At 42.6% G+C, this 13,738-nt stretch overlaps 1 protein-coding gene across 1 annotated transcript in view; it reads left to right on the plus strand.

Annotated features, from left to right (window-relative positions):
- LOC126335483 (protein artichoke) overlaps positions 1 to 13,738 on the plus strand; it is a 326,438-nt gene that overhangs the window by 189,421 nt on the left and 123,279 nt on the right. Inside the window, exon 4 of the mRNA XM_049998802.1 lies at positions 5,411 to 5,720. Within this exon, the coding sequence (XP_049854759.1) occupies positions 5,411 to 5,720 (310 nt within the window). The remainder of the gene's footprint in view (positions 1 to 5,410; positions 5,721 to 13,738) is intronic.

Consider the following 13,738-nt stretch of genomic DNA (forward strand, 5'->3'; position numbering starts at 1 on the left):
GCTATATGACCACCAGCGGGAGAAAGCTTCATCCACTTCATACGTGAGTCATCCATCATGGTGCCACCCATTCTGAATGGGAGCTCTCCATATGGACGCTATACAGCCTCAGAATGGCTACATGGCCAGTAATCTGTTGCTCGGAGTTCCTGTGCCCCAGCCGTGAAGGGCACATACACCCTGGCATACGTAAGTATGTTTTAACTCAGGCACCAACAGTGCAACCCCTGTGTGGGCAGGGTCTACAACCATGCAGGTACTTGACGATTGCAGAATGGGTACCGGGCTGCTTTTGGGTATACTACCCTATTGGAGACGGACGTTGCTAAGGTGGAAAGGCGCAAAGGTGGAGCGGACAACATACTGGGAGAACTACCCTGCACGATGTGCATGTCTGAAAAAAATTGGAAAAGTAGTGGCAGATCAAGCTCAACATTGGGGACCATGTATTTATTAATGCAAAGCAGTAGAGAGTACCAGAAAGGGAAAACTAGGGTCCTAAGTCATATACCAGGTCCAAGTGGAATCTACATCAGTAAGACCATCCAATGGTAAGGCAGAGAGGTAAAGGTACAGTGAAAGTGTAGGCATGCAGCACACAGAGAGTAGTAGTGCTGCTAGGGCTGGGACCCTGTGGTAATCAAGCACTAACTCATAAATGAGTTGTTAGCCCCCTGGGAAGCCAATGTAGTTTTGTGAGCTCCTCTCAGATGTGCAGACTTATGTGAGGCCTTGTATTGTCATGGAGAAGGCGAAGTTCGTTCGCATATTTGTAGTGACAAACACACTGAAGTCATTTCCTCAGGGGTGCACAAAAGACTTCAGAGCTGATGAGGGTGGAACTCAAACAGAATACCCGCTTCGGAGTCCCAGAACACCGTAGCCATGACTTTGCCGGCTGAGGGTGGTCTTTGGAGGAGAGGTGGTGTGGTGCCATTCCATGGATTTCCGTTATTTTACCAGTCAAAATGATCAACCCACGTCTGATCGCCTGTGACAATGTTTGAGAAAAGTTGGCACAGTGAGCCTCGTAATGCACAAGCACTTCCGCAGAGATGGTCCTTCATTGCTCTTTATGGTCTACTGTTAGGCAGCGAAGGACCCAGTAGGCACACACTTTTGAGTACCCCAACTGCTAGACGTGTGTTAACAGTCAGCAATACCAACAGAAACGTTCAGTTGTGCAGCGGAATGATTGTGATCCTTCGAGTGTGTGCACATTCCAACATTGTAGAAGCACAGGAGACTGGACAGGTTTGCGCCACCTTATTGCCATGATGACAAACACCTTTCCCAACTACTTACCGTGCTTTTCTTCGCTGCCAGGTCGCTGTAGACATTCTACAAGGGTCTATGAATATCTGTGATGTCCCTGTATTCTGCAAAAAAAAAAAAAGTAGTTGATAGCACTCTGCATGCAACGCACTTCCATTACAGACGTAATTTTGAAGGCTGTTTATAGGGCCGCCACCTCTTGAAACTTCATGAAAGTAAAGGGTGGAAGGCAGAATACTCCACAACGCCTTCGTAGTTCATCATAAATCGCAGAAATGATAGGTGGTTCATCATATAAGTGGTTGTTGAAGAAACAAAATCATGTAACTGACGTTTCCCATTTTCTGGATTTCGGTCAGTTGGCATACATGCTGTTTGCACAGAAATGACCAATTCTCAGTTATTTTCCATGAAAATAAAGCAAAGAGTACTGTTTAAGAGAACTAAGCTAAAAAAGTTGTAAATATAGTGTAACTGCAAAAAAATGAAACAACATGTAACTGTAGCATTAAAAACTCCATAACGCTGTTCGCAGACAATGCTGTCGTCTATTTGGAGGAGGCAATGCTGGAAGACTGTAGTGAAATGCAGGACGACCTAGAGAGCATCGACGCCTTGTACAGTGACTGACAGCTGTCAATCACTTTAAAAAAAATCTCCATTTCCATCAAGTCATCAACAATTTCTTTCATCATGAGGACGCTGCATCGTGAAACTAAAGTCTTGACCCAAGAAATGTTTTGTAACAAAGAGGGAGATGCAACGCGTAATATCATTGTGCTGCAGAAGCCTGCACTTCTCATTTCATGCTGCAAATTAACACAGAGAGTCAGTTATGTGTTTTTGTATCTTCAACATCTACAGCACTCGCCATTAAAGTTGCCACACCAAGAAGAAATGCAGACGATAAACGGGTATTCATTGGACAAACATATTATACTAGAACTGACATATAATTACATTTTCACGCAATTTGGATGCATAGATCCTGAGAAATCAGTACCCGGAACAACCACCTCTGGCCGTAATAAAGGTCTCGATACGCCTGGGCATTGAGTCAAACAGAGCTTTGACGACGTGTACAGCTACAGCTGCCCATGCAGCTTCAACACGATACAACAGTTCGTCAAGAGTAGTGACTGACGTATTGTGATGAGCCAGTTGCTCGGCCACCATTGAGCAGACATTTTCAATTGGCGAGAGATCTGGAGAATCTGCTAGCCAGTGCAGCAGTCGAAGTTTTCGGCATCCAGAAAGGCCTGTAAAGGATCTGCAGTATGCTGAAATGTAGGGTTTCGCAGGGATCGAATAAAGAGTAGAGCTACGGGTCGTAACACATCTGAAATGTAACGTCCACTGTTCAAATAGTCGTGAATGCGAACAAGAGGTGATCGAGATGTATAACCAATGCAGTTCATACCATCACGCTGGGTGATACGCCAATATGGCTATTACGAATACACCCTTCCAATGTGCGTTCACGGCGATGTCTCCAAACACGGATGTGACCATCATGATGCTGTAAACAGAACTTGGATTCATCCGAAAAAATGACGTTTTGCTATTCGTGCACCCACATTCGTCGTCGAGTACATCATTGCAGGCGCTCCTGTCTGTGATGCTACCTCAAGGGTAACCGCAGCCATGGTCTCCGAGCTGCTGCAAAGGTCGTCGAACTGTTCGAGCAGATGGTTGTTGTCTTGCAAACGTCCCCATCTGTTGACTCAGGGGTCTAGAAGTGGCAGCACGATCCGTTGCAGCCATGCGGATAAGATGCCTGTCAACTCTACTGGTAGTGATATGAGGCCCTCGCGGTCCAGCACAGCGTTCTGTATTACCCTCCTGAACCCACCGATTCCATATTGTGCTAACAGTCATTGGATCTCGACCAACGCGAGCAGCGATGTTGCGATACGATAAACCGCAGTAGCGATAGGCTACAATCCGACCTTTATCTAATTCGGAAAAGTAATGGTACGCATTTCTCCTCCTTACACGAGGCATACAACAACGTTCCCCCAGGCAACGCCGGTCAACTGCTATTTGTGTATGAGCAATCGGTTGGAAACGTTGCTCATGTAAGCACGTTGTAGGTGTCGCCACCGGCGCTAAACTTGTGTGAATGCTCTGAGAAGCTAATGATTTGCATATCACAGCATCTTCTTCGTGTCAGTTAAATTTCGCGTCTGTAGCACGTCATCTTCGTGTTGTAGCAATTTTAATGGCCAGTAGTGTAATTACTGCTTGGTTTTTGGAATTATCTTCAGTAAAACTAACAATAAACTAGAAATTCCAAGATCAGTTCCAAGTGAGTGCACAATGCAAATGCGCCACTGTTTGATCCTCTGCCATATGGCGTCATTCTGATGTGGTATTGACAGACATGGGACCAACACAATGCTCTGACAGCAGTTGTCGGCTTTCCACTAGCTCCTCAGTTAGCGTCAGGAGGCTAACTGGACCCCTTTTCAGTCCTTCCACTGAGTAAAAGTCCGTGGAAGAACTAGGAATTGGACCCAGGTCCTTTACGTGACCGTCAGAGGAATTGCCCACTCAGCTGTGTAGGAATCACCTTCAGTATGAAGTGAAATGGTTGAGACTGAGACAGAGAGCTTGCTGAGATTTCTGGAGCGTACGGTGATCGTAATACACTACTGGCCATTAAAATTGCCACATCACGAAGATGACGTGCTACAGACGCGAAATTTAACCGGCGGGAAGAACATGCTGTGATATGCAAACGATTAGCTTTTCAGAACATTCATACAAGGTTGGTGCCAGTGGCGACACCTACAACGTGCAACATGAGGAAAGTTTCCAACCGATTTCTCATACACAAACAGCAGTTGACCGGCGTTGCCTGGTGAAACGTTATTGTGATGCCTTGTGTAAGGAGTAGAAATGCGTACCATCGCGTTTCCGACTTTGATAAAGGGCGGATTGTAGCCTATCGCGATTGCGGTTTATCGTATTGCGACATTGCTGCTCGCGTAGGTCGAGATCCAATGACTGTTAGCAGAATATGGAATCGGTGGGTTCAGGAGGGTAATACTGAACGCCGTGCTGGATCCAAACGACCTCGTATCACTAGCAGTCGAGATGACAGGCATCTTATCCGCATGGCTGTAATGAATCGTGCAGCTACGTCTTGATCCCTGAGTCAACAGGTAGTGACGTATGCTAGACGACCATCTGCACGAACAGTTCGACGACGTTTGCAGCAGCATGGAGTATCAGCTCGGAGACCATGGCTGCGGTTACCCTTGAAACTGCATCACAGACAGGAGCGCCTGCGATGGTGTACTCAACGACGAACCTGGGTGCACGAATGGCAAAACGTCATTTTTTCGGATGAATCCAAGTTCTGTTTACAACATCATGATGGTCGCATCCGTGTTTTGCGACATCTGGGCGAACGCACATTGGAAGCGTGTATTCGTCATCGTAATACTTGCATATCACCCGGCGTGATGGTATGGGGTGCCATTGGCTACACGTCTCGGTCTCCTCTTGTTCCCATTGATGGCACTTTGAACAGTGGACGTTACATTTCAGATGTGTTACGACCCGTGGCACTACCCTTCATTCGATGTGTTATGGCCCGTGGCTTTACCCTCCACTCGATCCCTGCGAAACCGTACATTTCAGCAGGATATTGTACAACCGCATTTAGCAGGTCCGGTACGGGCCTTTCTGGATACAGAAAACGTTCGACTGCTGCCCTGGCCAGCACGTTCTCCAGCTCTCTCACCAATTGAAAATGTCTGGTCGATGGTGGCCTCGCAACTGGCTTGTCACAATACGCCAGTCACTACTCTTGATGAACTCTGGTATCGTGTTGAAGCTGCATGGGCAGCTGTACCTGTACACGCCATCCAAGCTCTGTTTGACTCAATGCTCAGGCGTATCAAGGCCGTTATTACGACCAGAGGTGGTTGTTCTGGGTACTGATTTCTCAGCATCTATGCACCCAGATTGCGTGAAAATGTAATCACATGTCAGTTCTAGTATAATTTATCTGTTCAATGAATACCGGTTATCATGTGCGTTTCTTCTCGGTGTAGCAGTTTTAATGGCCAGTAGTGTAAATGTACCGGTGACGCCGCTGATGAGCGCCCCGCCTGGCTGGCCGCAGGTGCAGCCACAGCGACGTGTCGGGCGTGTTGCGCGCGCTGCAGGCGGCGGCGCGGCAGCTGCGGTCGCGCGCGGTCGACGAGCTGGTGCTGGAGGGCAACGCGCTGCCCGCGCTGCCCGGGCGCGCCTTCGCGCCGCTGCGCGTGCTGCGCCTCATGCTGCGCGACAACGGGCTGGAGCGCGTCGCGCCCTCCTGGCTGGCCGGGCTCCAGGACTCGCTGCTCGAGCTCTTCCTCGTCGAGCCCGCGCTGCGCTCCCTGCCCGCAGACTCGCTGCTCCACATGCGCTCTCTCGAGGCGCTCACCGTACAGGTAAGAACTGACGCGAACCTTCTGTGACCTCTGCAACGCCGAGGAAAGTGAGTGGTATCACCGCCGATCCTCAGTCACCATATCTGTTGTCTGCGGCTCCTAGTCTTGCGGTAGCGTTCTCGATCCCGCGCGCGGGGTCCCGGGTTCCATTCCCGGTGGGGTCAGGGATTTTCTCTGTCTCGCGATGACTGGGTGTTGCGTGTCTTTCGTCATCATTTCATCCTCATTCACTCGGAAGTCGCCGTACTGGCGTTAAAGAACTTGTAGAGTGGCTGCCGAACCGTTCCACGAAGGGTCTCCCGGCACACCAGTGCTGTATGCTCATTACATTATTTCCGTATCTGTTCGGGCATATGAAACTAGAATTTCCTATGAAGTAACAACTGTTTAATAACTACATATATAGGGTGGTCCATTGATCGTGACCAGGCCAAGTATCTCACGAAAAAAGTGTCAAACGAAAAAACTACAAAGAACGAAACTTGTCTAGCTTGAAGGGGGAACCAGATGGCGCTGCCATAGGTCCATTTCTTCTGTTGTCCAAAAAGCCTTTCACAATTTCTCTGAAAGAAGACCAAGCATCTAACGCGATTTTTGGTAGTTTGTTTTGAAATGTTGCATCTTTCATCAGTTTTCTTAGTTGTGGTCCAAATTTGGCTTTATTTAATTTAGGAAACTTTTCTTTCAAATGATTGAAGGTCTGGCCTGTTCTATCCATAGCTTTTATAAAGTTCCCCATAAAGCCCAGCTTGAGATGAAGAAGAGACAAAATGATTTTAGCAAGCTAAAACAAAGGACTGTTCCTCACATTTTCCTTTCCGGTAACGACTTCCTTGAGTGTGTAGTGGTCCTTGGTGTCATGGCTGTGCAACTGGAACAAAATACTACAGTGTACCATGAGTCCATCATGTAAAAATGTAGAGTGCAACAGCTCTTAAATAGCAGCAAAGTTTGCTATTTAAGGTCTTTATAAGTGATTGCCTATAGAAGCAGAACGAAGATTTTGTAAGTTTCTTTCACTGCATAAGCAAAAGGCACATTGGGAATGAATTGTCATTATGGAGGAGAACAACTTTCAAGCTGGTTTACTGAAGTCAGTAAATAGTCACCATTCCTGTGGGTTATGTTGTGCACCTTGCTGCGTTATAGATAAAAGCGAGTACCGCTTTATCTAAAACAAATTAAGAAATTGTGCAGCTAAAGAAAAGAATAGCAATACAAGAACCTTTAAAAACTGAAAAATTTTACATGTTAAAACATTTCGGATTCAATGCACCAAAGTACAAATTAATTGATATAGCACAAAATATGGTTCAAATGGCTCTGAGCACTATGGGACTTAACATCTATGGTCATCAGTCCCCTAGAACTTAGAACTACTGAAACCTAACTAACCTAAGGACATCACACAACACCCAGATATGTCACAGCCCAGATGTAAAATAGCTATTGAGTAGTGGTTTTAATAACTAAGCTATATGGTGGTGCAGTTAGCTTCAAACTAACATTACAAAATCTATGTACTAGTTACTGTAATGGTTGTAAGTATTTGATCCCAACAGACATGCACCGCAAGATAAAGCACTACAACTTGAAAGTTCTTCTGCTGCTACAATAAATCCAAGTTTCTGAACAGGTATTTCAACTGAAACACAGTATAGCTGTGCAGAAACATTTATAACACAGTACAGATGTACGAAAACATTTCTTTATCAGAATTTTGACTCGGTTTGGGCATCATCCCTGTTCAGGAAACATATTTGTGGCTGTACAGTTAATATTATTTACACGAAACATTGTGACAAATGTGTTCATTTTCGTTCAAAAACTGAAAACTTTCATTTTGCCACAAAATGTAGTATTAATAAATAAACGCTAACCGCCTTTAACAGGGGTAAATGCAAGATAATGTACGCCATTAAATTATCTTGATAACAACTACGTATGTATCCATCAGTGTAACAGAGCAAATAACACTTACAGTGTCTGTATGTCCTATTACACACTAAGAATATGTTATGCTACTCCGTACTTGCCACAATAATTAGGTGCCTCGTAAATTACTTATTCATCCATAAAATGTGGGAAAGTGGATCACATGATTTCATATCTTCATCTTGACGAATGGTCTTCTATTGAAAAATGAAGCCACTATTTGTGAGGATTACTAAATAATCAGTCAATTTACAATGAAAACTTGCAAACATTCTGTATAAAATCAACTGATGTGGAAACCTCAACCTCATATAAGCAGCTAAATTAATGGCAGATGTCCAGTGATGTCCCTGCTGTCAATACAAAAATCGATTCAGAATAATGTAATGCACTCGTATTCAAATGATTATAGCATGCCGTAAAGCGGGTAGTTCTCTAGATAGAGGAAGAATTTATGTCAGAGAACGGTAGCCGAAACAGATTTGTATAGCTGTCAATTCTTCCAATTTCAATGGGCAGTTGGAGGTACAGCACAGCTGGACAGAAACATTCACAGACTATAGCACGTTCTTTCTCTCTTCAAACCACTTTCTGAACGTTGTAAGCGAAAATCGTTATGACACCTCTGACAGTGAAATCCATGTGCCAGAACTGTTGTTGCTAAATTTGTAGGAAAGGCAACGTTCAGAGGCAGTAGTACTGATCAGAGAAAGAAAACAATATGTAGTAAACTTGGACTCTAAAATTTGTATCTTAAAAGCTGGGAGCACCTGTTTATCTTCAATATTTTCTACTGCAGGCTCTTTGTTTCCCCTTTTGTTTTGTTTTTTGGAGTTAGTACGAACCAAAGCAACAAAAAATATCCAAATATCATGGAAATAACAGCTCTAAAGCGCATGCCTGAAAAGCTATTAGCTCTTATTCATCTTCGCTACTGCGAAACATGTCTCTTCTCCTGAGCAAGCTCCCATAGTTCTTGAGATATCCATTTGAAAGTTAATATTTACTGGACGTTTTATTGTTTGGATCATATTACTACCTCTGGAAGTGGCCTACCCTACAGTCACAGTAACAACATTACCGGAACATGTATTTTGTGGTCAGAGATGTCAGAATGGCTTTCACTTATAACTTTCGGTTCGGTCATTTCCGGACCAGGGTCCCCTGTCTTGGATCGATACATCTACCCTTCTCCATCACCCCTGAAAGCCTGGGTATGTCTTGTTTAAGATGCATAAGAGCAAGATAAAAGTGTGTTCGTAGACTTCGACAGTGTGACTCAGTTTCCATAAATTCTTCTAGTGTAGACTACATCGATAAATTATGCCATTCATTTTGATTTTACCACACTCGAGTTAAGAATGCTCATAAAAGAATCTGAAACACTGGACTGATATTTTTCTATATGGCGTGGCCATAATCTGCTAGAAGTGTGTGGAGTAGAGAGAGACTATAGAATGTGTGAGAACAATCTGGGCCAGCCGGAGTGGCCGTGCAGTTCTAGGCGTTACAGTCTGGAACCGGGCTACCGCTACAGTCGCAGGTTCGAATCCTGCCTCGGGCATGAATGTGTGTGATGTCCTTAGGTTAGTTAAGTTTAATTAGTTCTAAGTTCTAGGTGACTGATGACCTCAGAAGTTAAGTCGCATAGTGCGCAGAGCCAGAACAAACTGGTAACATTATTTCCATGCTGCCACATTTGAAAAAGAAATAGAAATGGAAGGCAAAAAACTTATATGTGGTACATTCTGGAGTGGACTGTAATTTGTGGAGTATTTACGTTGATGTAGAATGTCCGTAAGAAGAAACAGGTACGACAATATAGATGTGCCATAATCAATACCTAGTACTATTTAGGAGATCCCATAGGTGGAAGGACATAAATGGTGGCCACTCAGCTTCTGAGGACCAACGAGAAACCAGCTAAAGGATAAACAGTCGCCAAGTTCATAAAACGAACAGCAAAATTGTTTTTCAATTAATGTGCGTGGCAAAAAAGCAAAGCACTAAGGAGACAAGGTTTGATGTTCTGGTAACTTCATACACATATACATCATTGGTGGCTATGCAACTGATTAGAGCTGCAATTTTCTGTGCCAGATGGCATGGCCACCAGAGTGCATTCGCGTTGTTCGTGTTTGGTGTTGTTAACAGACTTAGTCAGGAATATAAGAAGTGTGAACAGGTTGGGTATTGAATGATCACTGTGAAGGACATGGAGATGCAGCACACTCGTGAGAGAAAGCGTTATCAGTACCTGACAGAGTTAGAAGAAGGCCTCTTTGTGGATCTCCACTAGACTGGCTAGTCGAATTGTCCAATATCCAGATTTTTGGGGCATTTAACTGTGACAGTGTTGGACTGAATGGGAACATGACCAGCTGTTCGAATTGTGCAATATCCAGATTTGTAGAGCATTCAGACGTGACAGGGGCCTGATGTTGCACTGTATGGGAACGTGGTGACAGGTATACTCACCGTCAATGTTTCAGTTGACGACGCCTAACCACCACAAGGAGCATCACAATATTGCGCATCAAGTGAATCTTAACTCCTTCACAGCAGCATGTGCCATCTGGGAGCAAGTAATGGATTCCCTGCAACGATCTGTGACATCCCGCATAATTGATTGGAAACTAGCAGCAGTCAGATCAGGGAAAATTATCGTCCCATGTGTAGCTTTCCGTTAACACCACGGCTGTGTTTCGAGTGGTACCACGATTGGGAAGCAAAGGCTGCTGATGAATGTCACTGCATTGCGTTCAGCGATGAATCGCAATTCTCCGCTACCCTAGATGACCATCGTTAACAGATATGATGATGATCTGGAGAGAAGTCCCATTCTTCCAATGTTTTGAATATGAGCAGTGGAGTTACTCCTGGCCTTTTGGTGTGGGAAGCCATTGGGTTTGACTTCAAGTCATGACTGGCAGTGGATGAGGACACTGTGACGATACAATTATCGTAGGTCGTGGATATCCTGTATCCTAAAGTTTTACCACTCATTTGACAATACTGTGGTGCCTTTTTTCGACCGGATAATGTTCATCCACATATGGTACATGTCTCTATGAACAGTCTACGTGAGACACTCCCTTTGTCAATAAGGACCCAAGATCTGTCTGTCCCCAACTGAATATTTGTGGGACCTCCCTGTGCCAGTATCAAGGATCAGTTACAACAGTTGTGAATCAGCTTCTCTGAAGAGAGAGGATATAACAGCTTTATGATGGCCTTGCCAAGCGAGTCAGTACATGCAGGCAGGCTACAAGGGATGCTACATCATACTGATAAGCAGGCTCATGCTGCCAAGTTCTTTATGAATTCGATATGATTTCATAATCATTGAAACGCATCCCATACCTCATCAGTGTGTGAAGTTCTGTTCGTTTCTTCCTCCTCCTCTTCTGAGTGCTTCACTCTTTTGTCAGGCAGTGTGTCACCCTCTAGTGCAACCATCCAGTGACACCCCCCCCCCCTCCAGCAATATGGTAACCAACTTAGAGAGTGGTAGCAATAGGATATGTGAAGGGCGTATTTCAATAGTGATACAAGTCTATTTTTCTTCATTCTGAGATACAGAGTCCTAAAGTTAAATGAGCACTGAAAAATCTGCAGTTGAGACACCAGAAATATTCAAGTGTATATATATATATATATATATATATAATCAAGTATAAATATTCAAGTATATATACTTAACTTTAGGACTCCGTATTTCAGAATGAGCAAAAAATGGACTTGTACCACTATTGAAATAAGCCCTTCATGTGTGACTCTTACATCTGCAACACCTACTGTTCAAGAGGTCGCTGTAAACGTGTCAGATGGGAATAGCTGTTGGCCCATAACAGAAAAGAATCCTGGCCTGTCACTTTTCTTGGCAATTTCTATTTAGCTATTGAAACAGATATCTGTGATACCACCGTTTACTCGCTTTTCTGTACATTAATTTTGATGTGTAACGGTGATTGTATTATATCTCCTTTATCCATGATAAATACGAGTATGTAACTGTTCTTGGTGATAACAAGTGATCACTACACTTGAAGAAGAAGCATTAACTGAGCTTGGCGACTTGACTTCTCAACCCTAAACAATGGAAACAAGCCATCACATTACTTAAAGCTGTGTGTGACTTTTATATTTATGGCTGCACTTAATAAATTTAATCTATGTACTTGAGATTAAATAAGCTTTCATCCAGTGGATTCTTCATGTAAGTTATTAGATTTACAGTAGCTCAGTATCACAATCCCAGTACTGAAAAAATAATAAAAAAATTCTGGTTTCCTCAATGGTAGTAAGTAACTTATTACAACAGACGTCGTTAAACTGGAATATCGAATTAATTGTCACACGTCTGATCATGTAAGTTAATTGCGACTGAAACAGTGAAACTCATTCTGTGCAGCCAAACATATACCATGTTGAAGATATACTGAAAAAAATTATATCAAATACTAGCTTTATTTTGATGTCTACTGAATTCTTACCTTTATTGAACTTCAGTTTTAGCTGCAGTTGAGATCACTTTAATACCCAGGTAAAAATACAGACATGTATACATGTGTATAAAATTTTGAGTTTCGCTCCTTTTTTCCATTGAATACCTCAACAGGTTTTCTCCAGTCATGAAACAAAGGCACATATATTATTCCATATTAATTAAAATTTCATACATGATGTCAATCTGTTATCCTTAATCATACAAAACAAAACAAAAATACAGTTCCTTAAATCTCAGATACAGAAAATTATTATGTCACTCACATATCACAGAACCTTGAACATTTCCAGGTATCTCTTACAGTATTCTTATTTTTTTCAATGCAATATAGTTTTCTGCCAGAGCTCATACTCATATACCAAAATCCACCAGAAATTTTTCAGACCAAAGTAAGACCATAACTCAATCAAATTACAGTCTCAGTAATATAGTAATTGTTGCAAACAAACTTTCCATGGATCACAGTGATATTCTGTGGTTCATCAAATCTTCGTATTTCCACTGAGAAACGACAAGTTGTTGTTTAAAAATTCTTTCTTCAACATTATAATCGATGGTTGATGGGGATTTGTTGTTCCCTGTAGCCATGACGATAATCATGTCTGTCATTTTGGTTTCTTTACAGTATTAAGAGACTGCATTTCCATCAACAATAACTATGAATCAGCAGCTCTTACTGTCTTACAAATATCCAAAATAAAACAAAAAAGAAATTTTAGTTCGTTTTCTTAAACATTCCCATACTCTGTTTTTAGCTATCTCTTTTGTTTGTATTACATTATGTGCTATGTTTATATTATTTCATTTATCATCTTTCAGTGCAACCATTTGTAACTCATTCTGAAAATGTACTTGACGATTTACACCAGTTCTCGAAAAATAAAAAAAAATAATCTTGTAATGTGTCAAGACAACTTGCTATCTGAAACTTGACTTAACATCGAACTTTCTTTCCATGTGCTTTGCGATTCACAATAGTGACCTCTATAGTTTGTGTCAAGCTGTAACACAAAACTGATTGTGGTATGTTTCATCGCAGCTATAGAAACAAATACCTTTTGAAAGAGTGTAATATTTTATCTATTAGCGGCATGTGACTCGAATTAAATGATCTACAACTTTGCAGATTTACTCAGAAGCTTTTTATGGAGACCTAGAATTATTTCTCTGCACTAGCATATCTATAAAAGGGTCGGCAGCGTAACTTTGACCAGTGAAACAGCCTTTAAATTTGTCATTATTTCAAAGTCAATAGTTAAAAGCCTGGAAGATATCTAACTACTTTATGGAAGATTACGAGATTCAAGAACTGGACTGGAATGCATAAGCTTCTATCAGTTCATCCATTACCTCTAATTGTCTGCTAGCAACTCCCAACAACAATCTTCTCAGAAAAACGAGAATAAAATTTAAAAGAAATGCAATTTATTAGCTTTAATTAAGCCTTCATAAGACTGCCTCAAACTCTAACACATCATTGTACAGCAAACTACTTGGCTCCACAACCTAGTTTGAGGGCTCTACCTACCATTTCTTAGCACACTCTCTAAACTATAATACTCTCCTAGAAAAC

This window comes from Schistocerca gregaria, chromosome 2, assembly GCF_023897955.1.
Source record: "Schistocerca gregaria isolate iqSchGreg1 chromosome 2, iqSchGreg1.2, whole genome shotgun sequence".
In the NCBI taxonomy this organism is placed as follows: domain Eukaryota; kingdom Metazoa; phylum Arthropoda; class Insecta; order Orthoptera; family Acrididae; genus Schistocerca; species Schistocerca gregaria.